The sequence below is a fragment of the Drosophila elegans genome, unplaced genomic scaffold, assembly GCF_018152505.1.
Source record: "Drosophila elegans isolate 14027-0461.03 unplaced genomic scaffold, ASM1815250v1 contig_349, whole genome shotgun sequence".
Lineage (NCBI taxonomy): Eukaryota > Metazoa > Arthropoda > Insecta > Diptera > Drosophilidae > Drosophila > Drosophila elegans.
Genome location: NW_024545729.1, coordinates 616794 through 632553, shown reverse-complemented (window position 1 = coordinate 632553; position 15760 = coordinate 616794). Strand labels below are relative to the sequence as shown.

The following is a 15760-nucleotide window of genomic DNA, read 5'->3' as shown; positions in this document are numbered from 1 at the left end:
GGATTACACGAAAAATTACTGCGAGAGACACGTCCGTCCCGTCTTACCATTCCGACACCAGAGACCGCCAACTCGATCGTTGTAGGACCACCTTGCCCACACTACCTTTTTCTCGCGTTCGGGATTTCGAGTATTTTCTATTAACTTTGGAACTATGACTTAACTATGACTTAATATTCAGTCTCAACTTAATATTTATTATTTACAATACGTCGCTTACAACTATAATCTTACATACAACAACCTTAATATTTGTTATTCATGATAAGTCGCTTACACCTATAACCTTACATACTACCAATCATTGTATCGTACACCGTCTAGGTGTATACGTTAAAAACGTATTCATATTCATGATTTTTAACAAAATTATTTTGGATCAGTCAGCTTTTTGTGCCACTCACATGACTGTGTAGCATTAAAATTAAGCAAAATGTGCCAATGGAATCAGGCTCATTTAAAAAAACCAAATATGCGCCTATTAAATGGTGTTATATCGTTTATACTGTAGGAAAATGGGTGTTTTTTGTTTTGATATGTAAAAGAAAACTAACTAAACCTGGGAAAACAGACTAGCTAACAAAAATTATGTTTAATAGTGAAGGGCATGATTGTCTGTTAAGAACGTCAGTATAGTCAGCAAATGTGGATGATGCGTTAAGAGTGGTTGTCGGTAGATCTGTTGTGTAAATGACATACAGTGTCGGTATAAGCACGCTGCCTTTGTGTACTCCAGCTTTAGTTGGATGATATTCAGAGAGAAAACCTTTGCATCGTACTACAAAACTTATTTCGTGTAGACATGAAGCCAATATATGATGGGTGTTCTGTGGAAGTGTTATATTAATAATATGAATTAGGTCGTCCAACCAAAAGCGGTCGAAAGCTTGGGCGACATCCAGAAAAGCAGAGGAGCAAGAATGTATCATCGTTCAATGAATTTCATGTGCCAGAGGTTATCCGGCTTACTTGTTCAATAGCATTGGCATTATGGGCCTGATGGGGTTGCTTGTTACGATTCTGGAGCAGCTTTTTAAATATTTATGACAGACACTGCAGGAGGATGATTGATAGTTTTAGGGGAGATAAAATCGTGGCCAGGCGCTTTTTTTTCTCTTCTTCTCATTGAAATGGTGATTCACTTTCAATTGGTGGACATATGCCGGACTTAGCTTTCCACAGTGGATTCCAGAAAGATATTTATAAGGAAATCATCAAAACAAATTATGGTTTGATTAAGAGCTCCAGGACCAGATTTTGAGCGCATGTCTCCTTCACTGCGATGAAAACTTCTGACTGAAATTATAATACCCTGTGCAAGGGTATAAAAATTAATAAAAAGGTAACTTATATTTTTGAATTTTTTTTCAAAAAGTTCTTTTGGATATAGTAATAGCCTAATAATTCAGAACTACAATTTTAATTTTATTAAAATCAGAAATTGATACCAGAAAGCAGTCATAGGAACGTTCGAATAATTGAGCTGAAAATCATCATAACTTCAATGTTCTAAAATCAAAATTAAAAAAAATATTTTTCCGAAGTGACTAAAAAGTGATTTCTTCGAGATGGTTATACCGTTCTATCTTCTAATAGCCTGATTCCATTAGCGCGTTAGTGGCCTCTTTATATATGACTGATTCCCTCGTCTTTATGCAAGATTTTGGTTTATAGAATTCTTTAATATCTAGCAGGGAATCCATAATGGTATTGTGGTAGTTAGAAGACAAAGAAAAGGAGCTGATGGTGTTGTTTGACGTGTTTGCTGAAAAGACTACCACAGTTGCTTGAAAATAGCAAAACGTGTATTTGTTTTTGAAAACAATAAAAAATTTCGTCCTCCTTGCCAATAAAAACCAGTTGTAAAACCAGGAAGTGACGAAATATAGCTTATCAGTATTTACCGGTATTTTTCGTATTTTTTGATAGTGTCAAATTAATTCAGTAATTGTCTGTTTCCACAGATAACCATCCACCATCCGTTGAACGGATGCCGTTCCAAAAATGTTCCAGTAGGTCCACCGTTCCGACCATCCCTTCAACGGATGGTGGATGGATCTCTGTGGAAATACGCTATTAGCCAATATTTCTGCGGTGTAGCCTTTTTTTCCACGCAGTCCATCCCTAAAAAACCGTTGAGATTTTTAAAAAAATCTGAAAAGCTGAGGCTCATCAAAACGTAAACAAAGATGTTTGACCTGTTGACTTTGTTTATGTTTTGACTAGCCAAAACTGTTCAGATCAGCTGATCAGAAGGTGAAAAGTGGAAATCGGAGTTTCACATTTGTCAAAAGAGGGGAAATCCATTAGTGATCAGTCTAGGTGCGCCGTCTGTCGAACTGCATTGCCGACACTAGAAGCTAGGAGCGTACAGCAGCCCCACCCCCCGTAATAAACCATTAGATTTGACCGAAACATACATATGTATGTACGTTTTGAAAAATACTTGTGCTGCGTTAGAATTACTGGAATCTGAATGCCAAGTCTCAAATCTCTAGCTCTAATAGATTCTAAGATCTCAACGTTCATACGGACGGACATACAGGCAGACTCGAACAGTTTGACAAACTGACTTGATTAAGAATACGTACATATACTTTAAAGGGTCGAAAACCCTTTTATATATCTGTTACATACTTTTCAACGAACACACTATTTCCTTTTACTCTTCGAGGGGCTATAATTAAAAGTCATGAAATGTTATAACTCTTTTGCAAGAACTTTTTGATTTTTTTTGTGGCTACGAACGTGGTGGGCAGTACTGTAGTTGTGGCGGTGCACGAAATCGACTTGACAGCTTTTCCTTACAGGAACAGAAGACGCCACATCAAACCAAAATTTTGTATGAAGTGACGGTCAAAACGTACCGCATGGACTAATTCAAGGAACATTTTAAAATGTCCCGTTCAGTTTTGGAGGTAGTATTTATTTGTTTTACTCAAGAAACGTTTATTGATTGGTGTTTTCATTTGCAGACCTTTTTTTTGTGGTTATAGCGCCAAAAGTGGTAACACTTTAGTAACCCATCGCTTTAAAGAAAACACCATTGCAGCTATAAAGCCTCTTCCCACAGAGATCCATTCGCCATCCGTTGAACGGATGGTCGACAATGTTTTGCCGTTTCGGAAATGTCCCATTTAGTCCGCCATCCAAAATTAACCGAATTTGGCGGATTTATGCATTTATGTATATGATAGTTAGCCGATGTTTATCGGTGCAAACCCATTTCCAGGCAGTCCATCCCCTTATATCCTTTAAGATATTTAAAGATGTGAAGATCCGATCCCCCAGAGCACATCCACCATCCGATAACAACTGATCTGAACAGCTGTGGCTCATCAAAACTTAAACAAAGATGGTTGACTTGTTGATTTGTTTTTTCTTTTTTGGGTCGCGGATTTCAGCCTTCTTCTCGAAGTTCAGCAACAGTTTTGTGGCCACACCAGAATTCACGATTTTGCTTTACGCTGTAAAAAACAAATTAAAAAGTTTTAATGTATAAATACATATTTTTGTTAAGCACAGTCAGCTACTTCTGGCTTGAAACACCTCGATACCGATAGGTTTTAGGCCGACAATTTTTGCGACGACGTAATGTATAATAAGCGTTCAGCAGAAGAAACTTGAACCCTAATTACAGATCCATTAGTGACCAGTGATCATGTGGTTCAGCTGAAAAGCACTATATCTTTTCCAAAACAGAATTCGCAAACTTGGAAATTTGTTTACAAGATACACATGGTTGTTTTTCTTTATGTATAAATTGCCGAGAAAGGTAATAATAATTTTTGACTATTCTGTCAATTAGCGGTTGATATTGAATTAAGTTAGATAAAAATATTTCAGTACATTTCAATAAATATACATTTTTTCTCAATTTCAAGCTTTTAGGATATGCAGGCTCCATTTCCACAATGTCTGGAGTTATAAGTCCAACAGACTTAAGCCTTTACTCAGCTCCAATGGCAGTATCACGATCAAGTACCAGGACGAGGTGGAACGAAGGGGATCATAATGTTATTCCTCATTCTACATCTAGTACAAACATAGAAAACACCCAAGTTATATTAATGGAAGATTGTAAGTTTTAAATAAGTTTGGCGCGACTAATGTTTAATTGAATTTAGAAATCATTTCAGCGTCTGGACGATATATAGATGAATACTCAAATCGTGACTATGTGTCATGATCTAAGCTTAATTAAATAAAAGTGATGAAACTCTTCGGCTTGGGCATGCCAAATCAATAATAAAATAAGAGTACCTTAAAAATATATACATAAAAACCAAATGCACATTAATTTTATAGAAACTATCGATAATAACACTAACATGCTTTGAACTTTACTATAATTAGACGGACTTAAAAAAAGGCCTTTAGTCAGACGTCTATATAATTACTCCGGTACATATTTCATACTCGTAAGCAATCAGAGAAAGGATATTAAAAAAAAAAAAAAAACTAGCAAAAATCTGGAAAGTCATTAGAAGCTGTTTAATTATTGTACATTTCATTTCTTTTTCTTATTAAAAAAATATTTGTTTACATATTACACAACACAATTTCAATAAGTATCCATTATAAAAGTATAGACCTGCACAAGTACACTCGAAGTGTGTTTTAGTCCACTTCAAAAAGGTTGACAAGACAGTTCGAAAAATGTCGATTTATCTCCTTGTTTTTAATACATGAATTGGCTTCAATCATAGGAACTGTAAATAGCGGTTGAGTGTTTTTGTAATAATTTGAAAAGTGGAAGTTCTCATTAAAAATAGCTTTAACCCGTGCCTAACCCGGTACTTTTACTTATTGTGGCTATATATAAGTAAAATAAATTTAATTTTTAAATACTGACTCAAACATTATTGATTATGGCACTCTAGGCTTTTTTAAAAATTTAGACAGTTTTCACAGTAAGTTCTCAAATTTCAATCATAGGGCTTAGCTAGTTTTGTTGAGAAGAAAATGTTAAACATTTTCCTTTTTTTATTTAAAAACTAACTAATAACTTACGGATTTTCGAAACTAGAGAAGCAAAACTTACAAATACAAGTTTTAAAATATATAAACTCAATCCCAGTGATAAAATTGTATAATTTATTAATTTGTACTTTTTTTTCACACCACTAAAATGTAAAATATGTTATAATTTTACTGCAAGATTTTAGTGAACAGTATTTAAAATTTTAATGCAATAACCTTTCGAATTTATAATTTATTTTTGTTCCCCCTTAACATTTCACACATGTTAACCATTTTTTTAAACACTTTTTGGGAATTTTTTTGGAAGCAGTAAAATGTTATTACTTGACTTTTTCAGTTATTATTTGGTACATACCTTACGAATTTGAACAAAATCGTTTTCAGAAATCATAGTCGCCAGTTCGAAAAATATTTTTCAAGAAAAACGAGTTTGAATGTTTAAGTACGAATGAGGGCTTCTCAGAGCTATAACTTTTACAAAGATATAGCAATCGCTTCACCCACATACTCTGAATATGTTTAAGGTAACTTAAATGAAAAATATAAAATTTGGATTTTTGAAACAATGTTTTTAGTAGTTATCAAAATCAATTTTATTAACATTTAACTTTATTGGAAAAAATTTTTTTTTGTCCATATCAATAGTTTCAATTGTTTTTAAATGGCAGCGTTCTAAAGCTTGCCTGAAACCTTAACTTCGTTTATCTCGAAATGACATTTTGGAAACTGCTGACATCATAACTTGACTACAAGTTGACCGATCGGTTTCAAAATGACATTCAATCATCATAAATAGGTCCTACCTACAATGACCTACGAACTTTTGGATTGGTTAAAAATTGTCCATTTGGCAGAATTTAAAAAACTTTTTTGCTTCCTTTAGTCCCGTTATTTCTCAATATTGCTGTAAAACAAAAACCTTACACTGGTATAGCCCCTTTAAGTCTTTAGCAGTGTAACTCAATTTTTGCAGGAATATATTGATTAGGCTTTTTATAAATTTAAATAAGGAAAACCGAAGCTAAAATTATATTTTTCTAGTAGCCGTGCTGAACAATAACTAAAACTCTTATACGCATATAATAATTTTAATAAAAAAATAATTTTCTGTCATAAGATTTAATCAAAACATAGAAATTTAAACTTTTAGTTACTATTCTTCGAAAACTTAGCTTTGGATTTATTTTGATGCTGAATTTAGAATCAAATGTCGAACATTTAAGAAATATAATACAGACAACGTCTTGACAATAGTAGCACTACTAATGAAAGTATATAATAATGTTTATATATTAATTGTAAGTGGACATAATAAACTAATTTCTATCTTATATGCTCAATAATTATAAAAATAACTTTAGTTAATTGAATATGTTTAATGACATGAAACAGGAAAAACTTAGAGGAGTTTCCAGTCTCTTCCTGTTTTATTTTTAGAAAATGTAAATGGATAAGTATTTAAAAAAAGAAAACGGAATTAAGATATTGTAAGAAAATAATTATATTAAGTGCCTGATTTTTTTTTTATCAGAGTGATGAAATGAATTCAATTTGAATATTTTGTAATCGTATATAGTAACGGAAATAATATTGAAATGAAACATGTAGATTAAGATTTATGTTTTTTAATCTATGCGTGGAATAGTCATATAATAGGTATTCACTCAAGTTGGTCACATTGAGTGGGTATCTATTTTCACAATTTGTTTTGTTTCTTAAAGAAATTTTGTCGGCTTGAATTTAATTTTCGTAATTTCTAAATTTATAAATTTATAAAATGTTGGTACAATAATAATATTAAGTGGATGGTAAAGGGCATGTGAAAGAAGTAAACAATATTCAAACTATTTATAAGAATTGGCTGTGAATATAATCTTACGCTAACGCTGTTTGTAAGTTAAATTTAAATGAAAGTGCTTATTATAAAAAAATTATATTGTATTGTATTGCAATATTAATATTTATATTGAACAAATATAGACTGTAAACAAAAGGAGACTTGGTAACAATATAAGAGAATATTTTATTAAAGAAAACAATAAATATTAGAAATAAAAATGTGTTCAAATTATTGCATACACTTAGGAAATAATTTGCCAAACTACTCTTTAAATGTACATTTTCCGATGAATTGTTTTTGAAATTGAAAGTGCTCAAATGACTTATAAGTCATTGAGTTCACTTTACGAATTCCAAGTGACTTATAGCCTGATTCCATTGCCGCATTAGTGGACGTTTTTAATGTGCCTAATTCCATTGGCGCATTAGCATTTAGCTAATGCTACTCCGACATGTGAGTGGCACGAACAGCTGATCTGGGATTGTTTACTTTCGAATTTGGGAAAATCCAAAAGAAATTAATTAAAATTAATGAACATGAGTGAGTTTACTAAACTCTGTAATGCTCAGCAGGACATCCATAGTGCGACCGAGACATTTGCCAACTTGGACGACAAGGAAGAGAAACTGATTGCGTTGTTATGACGCGTTTGCAATGGAGACCACCACAGTTTCCATAAAGGGCTAGGATCCCCGTATATGTGGGAGTTATTTAATTGCGGTACTGCGAGCAGAATTTGCAGCGTGCACTCTAGGTTTTAGTCATTTTTATACAAAATTATTATATTCAAAGGCATCAAAAATTGCGCAAACCTTGCATATAGAAAACATCTGTTGTAGTCATGGCACGAACAAAATATCGTTAAACATCGGTATTTTCCTGTATTTTTCCTAAAAACGTTCGGTGCGAATGGTTTTTAATCGCATTTAATAATCGCATTTATTTTAAATGCGGCATTTAGCCTTATGGGATTCCCTGTGTAAATAAATGCGTATTAGTCTTAATGCGTTTTAATGCGCCAATGGAATGAGGCTATTAGTCGTTTCAAGTAATGTGTGACCTAAAATTCTGTGTAAGCGCTTTATTTGAAAGATGAAGTAAGTGAAGATTTCAAGAAAACTTACACGTTCTCACTTAGAAGTTCACTTATGCAGGATTCTAGTAGGGATATCGGTCTGACATTTCGGTAAAGGTACATTTTTTTTTTGCTGTGTTCTTAATATGTGCAATGTGGGTAAAGAGTAATTTAGGACGGATGCCATCCAGTCCTAGGCGTTAGACTTTACGCTAGGAGGCGTTCAGGTACTTAAGTAACAAGTAGTTTCAGGAACATAAAACTGCACAAACATTGTGTTTACTATTGGGGCGTCTGCTTGCTTTTACCAATTCCTATATTTTTGAGCTTACGCCAGGTGTGTTAAGTAAATGTATTCTGAAATTTAGTTTCATAAAAATCAAACTTTGCTGATCTCATCTGCCGTAAGTCATTTGGTGTGAATTTGAATTTAAACAAAAAAAATGTAAGTTTATATACCCTTGCAGTTATAACAATTATTAAATATATTCATTTCGTCAGAATATGTGCGCAATGCAGACTTACCAAATAAATTGTAGAATATATCACTAAATCACTTTCAAGCTCTTATTGCGATACTTTGTCTATTGTTTTTAACTAGCCATATTTTCTCGCGCAGACAATTCGTAATGTACACATAGGATCTGACGAACTGTGAGCAATATCGAGGAACACCAATCCAATTTATTTTCCTAAAGAAAAGGGTTTAACTTTTAAACATTCGTTTCTACCGGTGCATTTTTCTGAATTTTACTTATGTCGTTCCTGAATTCGTGAAATTGGATAGCTTCGACCACTTTCTCAAAAGCGAAATCCAGTTCTCTTGGCGAAATACTTTTTTCAAAGGGATTTGACACCTTTCTGCACCTTTGAATAAAACGAAAAACCCACACGAATACTCTCAGAAGAAAAGGACTCTACTTTCTGAAGCAAATAATTTAACTCCATCGACATTACATCAGCCGGGAGTTCGAAATGTCTATTTACAGTCCAATTATTTTCTGAGTCGAGCCAGAACGAAGGCCCTTCGAACCAAATGGACGTTGTAAGCTCCTCTAGGTCACATCTTCGGGACACTATGTCTGCTGGGTTGACTTTCTTGGGAACGTGTCTTCAAATTGCTTTCTCCGACCACTCATGAATTTCTGAAACCCGGTTCGAAACAAAAACCGACAAAGACGAGGGATGGGTTTTGATCCAGTGCAAAGTGATCTCTCTCTCCCACAGGAAAACATTCTCAATGGGACAATTTACCAATGCCCTGAAACGGTTATAGAGATCTGCTAAAAGGTGAGCGGCACACAGCTCAAGGCGGGGCAAAGTTTTCGCCTTGAAGGGGCTATTTTCGACGTGGCGGTCAATAAAGACACTTTCAAACCATCAGCAGGTTGAGAATGAGCGTGGGCTAAGAAGGGGGTGGCAACGCGAGATTTGTGCTTGGGGAATATATGTGTGGCAACGTGTGATGTCAGGAATTGCACTCTCTACATCTGTTTGATTTGCATTTTTTGAACGTGTGACCCTTTCTTAAGGGTGCTCTTTAAGCGACATCAAGTCTTTGCTGAACTGTTAGGGCTGCCAAGGAAGCGCAGTTTCCAGTCTGATATTCAGCTGAGTTGCAATACACGCATTGAACAGGGTCGTTTCTGGCAGCGACAAACGAAAAACTCCTATTTCCATTCTTCTTAGGGTCAGATTGGGTCTGCTACCATATGTTGGTATCGCCTGTTGAGGGCCGCCTCACATTCGCTCCAAAGTGGAAGCGAAGTATAATCCAACTGTTCTTCCCATTTTCTTTTAGTTCCTGCATCGAATTTATTACCAGATGTATTAAAATAGCATTAGTAATGCGTCTATCATCTCCAATAGATAGCAAGGAGTCAAACAAGGCTGTGCCCGTGTCGATGAGAGTTCTCAAGGCTATAGCTGGGACATTTTTTGCAATTTAAAAAGTGTCGATATGTTGTCAAACAAAAATAAGACAATCATTTTCGTCATGCGCAGGCACCCTACGGGTAAGCTGCAGACTGAAACCCTTACTCGCTGTACAAAGGACAATATCATTAAGGATAATAAGCACATACAGAACGGTATCTGGATCTGGAAATTATACCGATCGATCATTTAGCTAGACAACGCAAACAAGTTCACGGTCTACAACAGAATGGAGAAGCGACAAGGCAAGCAAAAGAATCTCTGTAGAGAAGAAACCCTGAATCTGTGTCAGACTAGATGGGAACACGAATGCCCAGAAAAATGGTCAGCTAGGCTTATACCAAATCTCAAGGACTGAACTAAGAGGAAACACGTAGATTTTGACTATAACATAATAACATACTATAACACAAATGTTGACTGGTCACGGATATTTCAGGGCCTTTTTGCACTCATTCGAAAAAAGCTCACATGCCAACTGTATATATGGAGGAGCTGTAATAGATAGTGTTGGGCACAAAATTTTCCTTTGCAATCGTTTCAAAACTGAACAAAGAAGACTAACCGATAGTATTGGAGAAATATCGCCAGCAAACATCGTGGTAAAATTGAAGAGCTGTGAAGAAGCTTGGAAGCAAGTTCAAGTCTTTGTTTTAAGAATTTTGAGATAAAAAAAAATTGATCTAGACAGTAACGGATCGGATTAACCTAAAGAAGGACCTCGACAACCGAAATGAAGGGCATGTAGGTCGCTTTTTTTGAATGCCAATAGACAATCAACTTTGGTATATATTGGCAATCAAGTAGAGGCTTTTAACGAAAGCTTTTCCGATAAGCGGCATGATGAGGAGGGTTTTTGGTGGGTGCGAGCCCCACATACCACATCTACGACGTGTGAGATACAGAAGGCATTTTCCACCCTCAGCCCAAAAAATAAAATAAAAAGTTTTTAGTATTATTTATATAATTATTATCTATAAATCTCGATGTTATGCTCCTGAGAAAAATTCCCATACAAACTTAAATTTCATCAGCTGAGGATTCCGCGGTAGCTATATGTTACAATAATCCTTAAACAAAGGAATAAAGTTCTTCGAAAATAATAGAAATTCAGTATTATTTTTATATATTTTTATCGTTTCTTATTGAATTAACACATTGCAAAAGTTAATTAGAATTATTAAATATTTAGGGTCCTTGGTTTATTCGTCTTGAGCTAGATATTAAGTGCTGCCGTTTGTAAATAGCTTTTTTCCGAATTCCGGCTTGATTGATGTCATTTAGATTATTTGATGTAGTTGCTTTGGGTTTTGTTTCAAGATCTACCACATTTCCACCTAATGTAGCAATCTCAGTTTCTAATGGGTTGGCTGGTAGTTTGGCTCCAGAAAGTTTATGGCTCGTCGTTTTATTTTCTAAGTTATATAAATCAATAGACGGCCAAAAAATAATAAGAAGTAATATTTTAATATATATATATACCTTTGTTTTCTAAAGATTCTATCTGGCTTATATGAGTATTTCCTGGCACAGATATTTTTAGACTTCCAGTGAAAACTTCAATGTTTTCCTTTTGCTTTCTTTTGGTGTCATTGGTATTAAATTGAGACGTTTTTTTTGGATCTTTAGTATCATCTTGCCATTTAACCAAGTCAGTGTCACTAAAGTGATCGATGTGGTCACACCTAAAAGTAGATTAAGATACTAAGGATTTTACAGGTCGACCAAAATTAACGATTTTCAAATAACCCTTATTTTTTATATATATATTTTTGGCCCTAAACTTCTTGATAATGTATAAACAAAGTGACGATCTCACCTTCAACTCCAAAAACCTTTGCTATCAAATTTTGTGACTTATTTTCGACTCATTCGGCTAAGCCAAGGATAATCCCTCGTTGGGTCTAAATTTAGATCCCAATTTTCTACCAATTTAAGAGGATATTAAGTCCTTAATAAATAAATTTTTTTATAACCCTTAACACTTCTTGCTTAACATACATAATGCTATCGAGGCATTTGCCTGCTTGAACGACAAGGAAGGGGTGCTGATGGTGTTGTTTGAGGAGTTTGCTAAGGAGACCACAACAGTTCCTAAAAAAGACCAAAGATCCCCCTATATGTAATAGTATTTTTCTGCCAGAGATCCAGCACTACTGCATTGTGGTACTGCAACTGCGCTTGCTCTTGTTTTCAGTCATTTTTTATTAGAAAGAAAATTTAAAATTGCGCCATCCTTGCATATAAACTAACGGAAAATATCAGTGTTTTCCGGTAATTATTCTTAAAATCGTTTGAGGCAAATGGGACGAGGCCTTTGTAAACAAATGAGCATTGGGCTAAATGCGTTTTAATACTAATCCAAATAATCAGTCGATTAGAGTATAAACTTTCAAATTTTAGCTACCTATTGTGCATTTACAATGGTTCTTATAATAACACAAATAATAATGTCAAAATGCCTTACCATTCAGATCCATTTATTTTCGTCGAAATCAGCTCGTATAACTTTTCGGGACATGCTTCCAACACTTGTGTATAAATAACGTTAAGCAATTCTGCTGATATCTTAAAAATTTCTTCATAATGATCGATCATGGTCCTGACAAAAAGATAGTAATTTGAAAAAATGTAAACTTTATTAATACATATATAACACTAAAAAATAAAAACCTTAATATTCAAAAACTATTTTATTTTTCTATCGTAGTTGGATTGTCCTGAGTTAAAGTTAAGTTGCATAGCCTTTATGTTCTTTAGTATAAAAAAGAGTTAAAATCTCACGGAAACTTTTCGCCAAGCATTTGCCTGACGGATTCAGTTCCGCAAGAACAGAAAATAATTCTTTGCATAACAGATTCGAGTATTAGTAACATATTTGACTTTTTAAAAATTATTTTGTGATGGCACCTCAGAATCGCTTCGATTCTAACCTACTAGTGTTTTGCAAATCCGCCGCCCCTGTTCTAGTTTCCGAACGATTTGATAGCAAGGGTTGTCATAGTACGAAAAAAAAGAATTATTTTCTTGGGACTTATTTTTAGGAAGCACTTTTCGGTTTGTTTTTACATGGTTAGAGTTGTAAATTATCTAAGTTTAGTTTAACAGTGATTTTTTTCTTATTACCCCTTAATTTAATGTACTTATTGTGCAAAGCGTGTTGTCTTGGGACCTTTTTCATCGTCTTTGGCAACTTTGGACCCGAGCACTACTTGTGACACGTTTGCAACACTGGTGATTCACACAATATGTTCAACACTTTTGCTGGTCAGTTTGCATCACTGCCTTTAAAATAAGTAAAATTTGTTATTTTTGTCTACTAATGATTTTTTGACTGATTTTAGACGATAAATGTGTGCACCAATAATGCACAAAGCTTAAGAACAGCAGCGGGCCAAATATTGACAAGAGATTTGCCTGGAAAACTTAGGCAAATCATAGGCTTTTGTTTAGAGCAGTAGCGGCAGTCAGCTATTCTATATCCACCCAAATAGTAATTTCCCTAGGAAATTTGCTAGCAAGCCAAGGAACTTTGATTATGTTAAAGGGAAATCCGCCAGTGTGAACGAATTCACTTCCGAGTGAAAACTGGATCAGGCCGGATATACTTTATAGGGTCGGAAATGTATCCTTCACTGCGTTGCAAACTTCTGACTAAAATTATAATAAGCTCTGCAAGAGTTAATTAAAAATTGTATTCTTGAGTACAAGGTTTCATATCTGGAAAGAATAAAAATTTGTATGCTTTACGATTGTCTTGAAAAAGTTTTTAAAACAAATAGAAAGGTTTACGGGTGCACACAATTTTTTGAATATGTGTTTACTCCATGACAGTGTTTATTAAAAGAAATACCCAAGTTAAACAAATTCTTCATATCTGATTGGACTATTGAAGAGTCCGATGCAATTGACAGTTTCTTTAAACGGCAAGTTAAGCAACTACCAATAATATCTACCCGAACAGCTCAAGTGACTAGAAAAGATGACAAATAGTTAAAGGTATTGAAATCGGTCCAAGGAACATCACTACCAAATCTACACAGAGTAGTAGTCCCGACTCAGGAAGTTGGTTTTGGAAAAACTTCATTACGGCACTCAAAGCAATGGCTACTACTTTGTGTTCTTTAAGTGCAGACCTAAACGAATTTCTTCGTCACTACCATAACGCTCCACACTCCACAACTGACCTTCTAAGCTGTTATTGGGCAGGCAACTACGCACACGAAGGTACCTTATTCGTACTGAAGGGGTCGCAAAACTACACCTCGAATACCGACGAGAGCGTCGAAAAATGTAACTACGAAATTTCTTCATCGAGTTTTTGAGCAGGCCAAGTTATGAATGACGACTATGGTAAGTTAATTTCTCGACGCTCCCGTGATGTGACCACACGGGGCTGTATACCCCTAGTTGGAGAAATCTACTTAACAAGTCCTTAGGCGTTCTAATAAACTTCGAAAGCCGAGAGTATTATTTTCATCATCGCCGTAAGAGGGGAAAAAGTGCTAAGTTTAAATGATTTGGAAGTTCCTTTTTCGTTTTGACTTTCGATCAATACAATAGGTGTTTGGTGTATCGGTATGAATATCGATATTCTTTTTACGATCTCTATACTGTATTAGCTTAAGTTTAGGCACGTGTATAATCCGTTCAATAAAATAAGTCACGTAACTAAATAAAAGTACACAATAGAAACAATTATAAGTTGTTCGTCACAAAACAGAATAATAATCGTATATGTTTTGATTAGCTTTTGATTACTGTACAGTCTTTTGAACTTAGCCAAATTATTTAAATCTGAATTTAAAGAAGCTTGGGCGCTTAAACCTAGTTTTATTAAACTAAACCTCCAGATCTAAGAGGATGTGGCTTTTTTATTTCAACTGAGGGAAATTATTAAAAAAATTTATCATATTTAAATGATTGATTGATTTGGTTGTAGATATAATGTTCGTAGCTATTAATAAAAAATAGTTTAAACTGTACTGAATCCTTTCAGAGACATAAAAGGACTGTTGAACAATGAAATACATGGACCCACCTTACGACATTAATTGCATCGCTCATATGCTCCTGTTCTTTATTCCTTGGAAATGTCAAAAGTGTGCTACGCAAAATATTGGGTGCAAATACTGTCGCTAGATTATTGCTATCCATTTTATTTCCAGTCATTAGACAACTCCCGTCAGTATTGCATAAATCATCGCTATGTGCTGCTACTTTTGCTAGAAATATTAGAAGGACATACAAGGTGTCTCTGTGTGGTATGGGAAGTAGTCTTATTAAATGTGATATAGCCTCTAGTTGCAAGCGTCGATTTCTTATACCTGAAATTAGTCGGTTCACAATCAATTACATATATATGAATAAAGTGCATACGTTGTGTTTTTAGAAAAGTTGAGTAGAGTCTGTCGCAAAGAAGTGGTTCTGGAAGATCCCGTAGATATTCCTTCAGCAGGGTGGCAACGTCATGAGGGCATGTATCGACAAAAAACTTAGTATGACAGTCCTTATCAAATTCTTCGCGCATCTTTTAAACGATTTAAAAAATTAAAAATGGTTTCAATGTTTGCAGCTTGTCAACTTACTTGCTTGACTCGTTTTTTGGACGTGCTCACTCGAAAGAGTCCAACCTTTTGTAAGCCGTTCTCTTCTAAATATTCGATACAGTTATTAACGAATATTGGCACCATGAGAAGGGATTTTTCTTGAAAGGGCTTATCAAACCTTATTTCAGTGCTTGTAAAAGAGTCACTAAAACATTCAGAGGTGTCCATGCATCCGTATTCCGAAGATTTAGTTGGTAAGCTTTCACATGACCTTACCTAAAATGAGTGAGGTGTAAGAATAATGATTCAATATAATTGAGAAATAGAATGCCAACACTAATTTAAAATTTCTTCGAACTACACTGAAAACGCTTTGCT

General features: G+C 34.6%; 2 protein-coding genes across 7 annotated transcripts in view; one reads left to right on the top strand and one right to left on the bottom strand.

The window, feature by feature from the left end:
* Positions 1 to 6479, top strand: part of LOC108145292 (nuclear factor 1 C-type) — a 20655-nt gene extending 14176 nt beyond the window's left edge. For 2 of the 3 annotated variants that reach the window (XM_017270608.2, XM_017270607.2), the window contains exons 8-9: positions 3885 to 4080; positions 4140 to 6479. In XM_017270608.2, the coding sequence (XP_017126097.1) occupies positions 3885 to 4080; positions 4140 to 4189 (246 nt within the window). In that variant the 3' untranslated portion in view covers positions 4190 to 6479. Of the gene's footprint in view, positions 1 to 3884; positions 4081 to 4127 lie in introns of all 3 variants that reach the window. The other variant, XM_017270609.2, reaches the window with a different exon arrangement.
* Positions 3306 to 15760, bottom strand: part of LOC108145327 — a 24534-nt gene continuing 12079 nt past the window's right edge. For 2 of the 4 annotated variants that reach the window (XM_017270708.2, XM_017270709.2), the window contains 6 exons: positions 15422 to 15658; positions 15213 to 15363; positions 14875 to 15160; positions 12301 to 12435; positions 11316 to 11518; positions 10943 to 11248 (listed from right to left, as the gene is read on the bottom strand). In XM_017270708.2, the coding sequence (XP_017126197.1) occupies positions 11022 to 11248; positions 11316 to 11518; positions 12301 to 12435; positions 14875 to 15160; positions 15213 to 15363; positions 15422 to 15658 (1239 nt within the window). In that variant the 3' untranslated portion in view covers positions 10943 to 11021. Of the gene's footprint in view, positions 3468 to 10942; positions 11249 to 11315; positions 11519 to 12300; positions 12436 to 14874; positions 15161 to 15212; positions 15364 to 15421; positions 15659 to 15760 lie in introns of those variants that run through there. The other 2 variants (XM_041708666.1, XM_017270710.2) reach the window with 2 other exon arrangements.